The sequence below is a fragment of the Tinamus guttatus genome, unplaced genomic scaffold, assembly GCF_059628265.1.
Source record: "Tinamus guttatus ecotype Peru unplaced genomic scaffold, ASM5962826v1 Tinamus_guttatus_pri_ptg000323l, whole genome shotgun sequence".
NCBI classification, from domain to species: domain Eukaryota; kingdom Metazoa; phylum Chordata; class Aves; order Tinamiformes; family Tinamidae; genus Tinamus; species Tinamus guttatus.
Genome location: NW_028288857.1, coordinates 655,415 through 662,611, shown reverse-complemented (window position 1 = coordinate 662,611; position 7,197 = coordinate 655,415). Strand labels below are relative to the sequence as shown.

At 51.6% G+C, this 7,197-nt stretch overlaps 1 protein-coding gene across 1 annotated transcript; it reads right to left on the bottom strand.

Annotated features, from left to right (window-relative positions):
• Positions 1-837: 837 nt before the first annotated feature.
• TMEM208 (transmembrane protein 208) lies at positions 838-5,673 on the bottom strand. Its single transcript, XM_088529118.1, has 6 exons — positions 5,651-5,673; positions 5,475-5,570; positions 5,319-5,378; positions 5,098-5,234; positions 2,258-2,342; positions 838-1,228 (listed from the first exon to the last, which is right to left on the bottom strand). The coding sequence occupies exons 1-6, from the start codon at positions 5,654-5,656 to the stop codon at positions 1,091-1,093; spliced, it is 522 nt and encodes a 173-aa protein (XP_088385244.1). The 5' UTR covers positions 5,657-5,673; the 3' UTR covers positions 838-1,090.
• Positions 5,674-7,197: the final 1,524 nt, after the last annotated feature.

The following is a 7,197-nucleotide window of genomic DNA, read 5'->3' as shown; positions in this document are numbered from 1 at the left end:
GTGCAGGGTTGGTCACACAAGGAAGAGGATGGAGGACCTTGGGGGTGCCACAGGGTGTTTCCTGCAGAGGCTCTGGCTGAGTTCAAGGCCAGGAGACACAGTAAGCCCTGGTAGGGAGCACGGCTGGCCTGGAGCCACGCTCAGCTATGGGCTTCCCCCTCACTCATTACTCCCCTCATTGAGGGCTTTAAACCACCTCCCCCTGCTCTTTGCCTTGTCCTCTGTCACCGTTGCTCTTCCCGCTCCTACCTCCCATAGCTGCTCTGCCTGGCACTGAGGCACAGGAAGACTCAGGATGGGGATTGGGCTTTGATGTTAGGAAAAAATGTGTAATAAAACTGTGTAATGGAAAGTACCTGTGGGTGACAGATTATGGTGGGTATTGGACTACAGAAGCCAGACTAGTGCCACTATTAACATAGCGACCATGCATCTTGCTTGGACAAGGCTGCATGTCTCCACACTGCTGGATCACGAGTGGGAAGGGGTTGCTGGAGCCTGCAAAGCAAATATTAAGCAGAGCTAATGTTAATAAATCAAAGTAGCTGAAAGCAGAGCTGGATGTCTGCAAGAGGAAGGGGCTGCAACACAAAGGCCTTTTTCAGCTCAGGTACCCCCAGCTGCCACCCTCTGGTACTCAGCTGGGAGTGGACCCTGTGGCCTGCAGTGAGCTAAGAGACAGGATCTCTTGGGGATTTAACTTTCCGCTGAGCTAGCCCTCCAGGGATATGTTAATAACAGCTCATCCTCTGCCAGCCCACCCTGCTTTCCCCCACTACAAACACCACCAGTGAGGTCAATTAGACTGCTCTTTAATATAGTATTTCCTCCCAACACTGCAATACAGCACTGCTTTAAAAAGGTATTTACACACATCCCAGCATAACCCACCCTTGTCACCACAGGAGCAAGGCCTCGACTGGCACTAAGAACCAACCAAGGGTAGTCTCTTGCAGCCTTTACAATGAAATGGCAGCAATGACAGGGCAACATAGATACTGTGATGGTTTCTGATTGGCTTCAGTTGCATCCCTGATGAAGTAACAGCATGGAGATGAGAGCCAGCATTAATCCATCTCCCCAGCCAGGATTAGAAGCGTTTCATCTGACGACGTTCTTGTCGGCGCTGCTTCTTCTCATTTGGCTCCTGACTGGCAGCCGAAGAGTCTGCTGTGAACCAGGGCCCCAGGATGTTCACCCACAGGAGATAGAGTGCGCGCCCTGGAGCCTGCAAAACACATGGCAGCAAACACTCACTCTGGATGCAGCTCTGAGGTCAGGAGAGATGTTCCTGTAGAAGCCAAGGGAGCTGGCAAAAGTCTGCAGCCTGGATCGGGGGCACTATAAGCTGCACTGAAATCAAAGGCAGTGGCAGGCAGCCAAAATAAATGGCCTAATTTCATAAAATTTATGAATTTACATATGTCTTTGGAAGCACAGCACTTAGGCTTTATATATGGAAATCCCAGCATCAGGTCCAAATTACCCAGCCTTGCATAAATCCAGCCTCTCCCTCCTACAGGAAGGACAGTATTTCTTTGAAAGAACATGATCCCTGCAGCATCTGGGATAGTCACAGTCAGGGCTGCCCTCTGCCAAGATCAGCACAAAAAGAACTTTGAGTAAGGGCTACAACAAGATGTCTTGCCTCTAAGACTGCCTTATACATGTTCACGAGACAAACCACAGTTTCCTTGAGTGAGTTCGTTCGTTTGTTTGTTTCTCTAATTGATTGTTCAGAGATTTTTAATCCTTCTGCAAAAGCTCTTTTAGATGGACAAATGTTTCAGGAGTTAAAAGTGTCCGGTATTTTAATGGCATCAAAACCTGCAGAGTGTGATCTACTGAACAGCAGACTGTGCAGCAGTTCCCAGCCTCGGTCGGTGCAGGTGACTGAGTATGAAGAGCCAACATGAAGCGATACAGTCTGTTTATGAGACTGTCATAAAAAGGCATCAAACACAGCTCTGCACAGTTAATCTGCCACATGTTTTCTGTTGCCCTTACACACAGCTAGAGAGAAAGGTCACGACCAGCGTGGTTAACTATGAGTTCTACCCAGAGCGCTCATAAATTCCCTTTCCCTTGTATTATGGTCTCATTTTTAACAAGATATGATGGGGTGATTACACAATTTAGCAGAAACCAGCTTTGTCCTAAAACAGGATAAAATGGATCAATAAAAGGATGTCCTCAGTTCTGAAAACAGGGAAAGACAGAGACAACTTAGAGCAACAGAGAAAGCTGCAGGCTTTACCAAGAGCCAGAAGTACCAGACGTAGACCGAGAAGCAGCTCAGCACCTGGACGATAGCTGTCAGCAGGATCACATCCTTGAGGTGCCTGGGGAAAGAAAAGCAGAAACTCCTAGTTCCAGCTCCTGCTGCACTTCAGGAAATAACCCTGCCTGGTCCCAGACAAAGGATCCGTCCCTACAACACGTAGCATTTTGCTACGTGAGTTAATCCAGAAAGAAGCATAGCAATAACAACAACAACAAACACCTGGAAGTACAACCCCCCCCACCCAAAGGGGACACTGAGAAATCTGAGGAATGCAAGGGGAATATCAGCAACAAAACACCTCCCAGCAGCCTGCGGCAATAGCAGGCACCTGTTTGTTAGTACAATATTGTGGCATAAAACATAGTCGCTCACATGCTTGTGGCTGGCTGCACTAGGGGAAAGCAAGAATCTTCACTGTGCCATTTCCCATGCTGACCGCTAGTTCTTCTGCAGACAGACACACTCGGCTGTGCCTACTGTCACCAAATGGGGTGCTGTAAGGACAAACACACTATCATCCACAGGCTGAGCTACAGCAACACAGCTCCTGTTCATCCAGCGCTGGGATTTTCCATTCCGAACCCGAGACAGCACTGAGAGAAGCCACGGGCAGGGACAAGCTGCCCACATCTCAAATACTACCCTCCCACGGGAACTGTGCTTAGGAGAACATTGAACACACACACACACAGGTATCTGCTTTTCCACACAAGCCACACAGTGCCATGATGGGATGGGTTAGAAAAATGCAAACGCCTTCACTCCCACTATATCATTATCTGCTGGAGTAAAAAACACTCAAGACGCATCCAAGAAGGGAATTAAGAAAGCAAGTTAGCCTGCCTCATTCTGAGCAGCATTGCACAAAACATGAGATTAGACAGCACCAGAACCAACTCTTTAGAGCAGAATATCATCACCACATCAAGCACTCAAGACACTGCAGAATTTACCATCAGCAGGTCTGTGATACCGAGGTTCGGACATTTGAGTTCCCACTGAACCCAACTCTTCAAAGACACCAGCAAATCCCTACACCGTAAGATCAACCTTCCTCAATCCTGGAGCAATGCACAGTTACAAACATCATAAGGGAAACACCTTCACATCAGCAGCTTCAAAAGAATAGGCCTTAACTGTAGCCCAGTCCAACATGCCGGAAAACGTCAGCACACTTTTTATTGCTTTCTGCAAGTAACCTCTCACTTAGTTTTCCCTGATTTATGAAGTGCCAATTCTGAGTAATTCACATGACAAATTGCCACATAGTGGGAGGAACACTGAATGTTCATTTAACAGGTAGCACCTGTATACCTGCCACTCTTGAATCAAAGGGGTTAAAATACTGAAGGACTTGCACTCTCAAGGCTCTGAAGAGGCTTGCATACACCAATACTGGGCAAGAATAAAATGGTAAGTTCAACAGTGCAGTCTGTGTTTCTACAGCACTGTCTCTGTGCTGCACTATATTTTCCACAGCCCCTACCATTTTCTTCAGACAAAGAAGAGTTGACTTTCAGCTACCAGAAAGATCAGGCCTACCGTGTAGTGCTCAGACAGAAATACTTTGGTGACCCCAATACCTACCAGCAAGAGTTCTGCCTCTACAACTAGCAGTGCAGAGGTGCTACAACTGCGCTTGTCATCTCTTCACAACAGGCCAACAGAATCCTATGTTCAAATGTGTCAATCATCTCCACTGACAATGTCACCTCACTCGTCCATGGATCAGTTAGCACGGGTACCCTGTTCCATTGGTGCCTTATGCATCCCAACAGCTTCTCCTACATGACATCAGATTACTTTCCTTACTCAAATGTCCCATACAGTGTCTTTCACAAGCAAAAGTACCAAAATACCTTATGCTTCCATAATAAATCAGGAGAGACCAGAGAGAAAGCAAATATAAGACAAGAAAAATGCTATGCTGACAAGCAGAAAAAAAAAGTTACTATTACAGGACTAACAGGGTAAAAAACAAATAGCTCATATGCCACACTAGAAATAAACAATTTCTTTTCTTTTTGACTACCTCCTCCCTGTGACTGGATCTCTTAGAGAGAAAACTCCCTAGTCCAAAAAAAACAAAACAAGACAAAAAAACAGCAGGTGGGACTTTATCCTGTATAGAGGCAACAGTAGGTTCTGTGCTGCACAAGTAAGCCTGCTCTTAAGACTAAATGTGCAAACATTCTGCACTGTCTGGAGAGACACCTGGATAGCATGCACGTGTGGAAGACAGAAAGGATAAGCAGGTGAGCTGAGTTAAGGCAACAGGGAGGTTGTTGGTGTGAAGGCAAGTGAATTAGATGGAGTAACTGGCAGGGGGTGTCTTTCTGATCTGTCAGACACTATCTGCAGTAGTGATCTAAAAAAGAAATAAGGAATTAAAAAAACCCCACTGTGTGTGCAGCAGTATGCAGAGGGTTAATGCTGCTTTTTCAATGGAGGAAGGTCTCCAGCTGCGCCAGCTGAACTGTTTGTGGTGTTCTAGCCGACTACTAAGTAAATTCCCTAAGGAGTGTGACCCCTCTGGGCTAACACATTCACGTGGTGGCTCAATAGTAGCTCACTCCAGGTCAGGCATTCACATAATTAGAAGTTAAGTGCAGTCTTGTAAAGAAAAACAAATGGTTAAAGCCAGAATGCCTTTAACCCCTAAGGAGAGCAGCTCCAGCTCCTCCCACGCATGCACCGGGAGCCAGCCTGGATGTGGCCAGCTGAGCTCGGGCTCTATCCCTGCAGTATCTCCTTGCACGCTCAGGCAGCAGCAGATCCTGCTCACCTGGACTCGTGCGGGTGTGGACACTCACTCTGCCATCCCCTGCTCCATATTGAGGTCAATCCCCCCGTCAGCAAGGCTGCCGTCCTCTGTGAAAGACGGCTTTGCCATGGACGTCATGGAGCGGTAGCTGGCGCCGTGTACCAGCAGGCTGAACGCGAACACGAGCTGCGACACGGAAAGGGAGGTTAAGCCGCGGCTGCGCCGCCACGCGGGACCCGCGCCACCGCACCGGGCCCGTCCGCGGCTCACCCATGTCCAGACGGAGGCGGTGGGGAAGTAGATCACCAGGTTCACCAGGGCGTGCACGGCCTGCGGGGAGAGCGCGCGATGCTGCGGGGCCGGGCCGGGCCGGGCCGGGCCGCGCTCACCCGCGCCCCGCTCCCCGCACCCCGCGGCCGCACTCACGGAAGCGCCGAGGATGATGCGCAGGTAGAAGCGGAGCGTCTCCCTGTTCTCCTCGAAGATCTGCTTCTTGCCCTTCGTGGCCGCCTTCCCCTTGGGCTGCGGAGCAAAGGGAGACGGTGAGCGGCGCGCCCCGGCCCGGCCCGGCCCGGCCCGGCCGCGCCGCCCGCGCCACTCACTGCCATGGCCGCAGCTCCGCCTCCCGCCGCCGCGGCCTCACCGGAAGGGCGCCGCGGGCGGAGGGGGCGGCGGGCGGCAGCCGAGGCGGGGCGGGGGAGGCGCCCTGCGCGGCCCGGTTGTCGTTCGGCAGCGGGGGCACCGGCCCTGCGGCCGCCGGGTCCTCTCCGGGCCCCGCCACCGCTGCCCGCAGGGTCGGGGTGCCGCTCCCACCGCCCTCCGCTCACAGGAGGAGGTTGCCCGCAGCGTCGCCGTGGGGTCAGGCCGGAGCTGCCGCCCCGCGTGGGGCCGAAGCGCTGCGGGCGGCATCGCCCTCTGCTCCCTCTGTTGCGCCGCTCCCTTGTGGGACGTGAGTCAGCGCCTTGGACGGTGCCTGCGGCCTCAGCTGCAGAGCCCGGCCTTGCAGAGGCCTTTTCCACCGGCCTTGCCTTTGCACGGCCCTGCTTCTCCTTCCTGGAACCGAGTAACCTTCCTGGAACTGTAACTGCCTCTTTATGTCCAGGACTCTCTTCCCCAAGCCCCGAGACAGCCCTCCAAGCCCAAAAGGCCCTCAGCTCACCTGCAGGAGCTGAACCGGCCCAACTTGCCCTGCTTGTCTGCTCTCAGGTCCAGCAGCCTCACCGAGTGCTCGCAGCAGGTCTCCGCGCACTCTCTGGACCACCACCACTTTATCTTTGAGTTTGACCCCTACCATGATGCCAAGAACTACAAGTTCTATTCCATACCGTCTTTCCGCAATTTCTTAACATTCTTGAGGAAGCAGGAGAGCAACCATCAGGCTTTGGACTTGCAGTGCACCTGCAAAACGCTAATGTAAACAGAGAAATTGTGACTCTGACAGCTTATACTTCAAGACTGACAGAACTTCTCTGTTGAAAGTGTTGGCTTTCTCTGAGACCACCAGCGAGGGTTGACCTGCCCAGACCTGATGGATGCATGGAGCTCTCTGACAAGGCGACTTTCACTGTCTCAGCCCATCTCCAAGCTTTCAAGAAGCTCTGCAGACTGAGGGGCTCTTGGGAGGCTGGAGGAGCTCAGGAGCCCACAGAGCCTGGATGTGTCTGTCTGCAGTGCAGTGAATGCTTTCACCTCTCCAGAATGGCAGCCTAAACTGGCCTCCCGCAGTTTCAACTTCTCCTCTTTGCTTAGAGAGTTCCTGAGTCATGGCAACTTCTGAGAGGAGCTGTCATCAGAGCTTGTCTCCATATTCAGGTGGCAGGAACTGTCATGGGCAGAGGACTGCTTGCTGGGCCTTTGGATGGGCAGGCGTTTTGGAACCCTCAGAGTAGCAAAGAGGTAATAAACATGGACAGCTGAGGAAACATTCTTTTTTTTTTAGATGCGGCCTAGAGACTATGGTCATGCTGCCCAGATCTCTCTTATGCCTGCTGGCCAAGATGTTCTTACGGGCCAGAGCTGAAAGTCCTCCAGACTACATCAGCAATTCCTCAGCTTGCCCCACCAGGCTCTGCTGGATACTGTTGTATGACACAGCTAGGAAACGGCTTCTCACTAGGGCTTCCTGTTCAAGGACAGCAGTAGTTTGTGG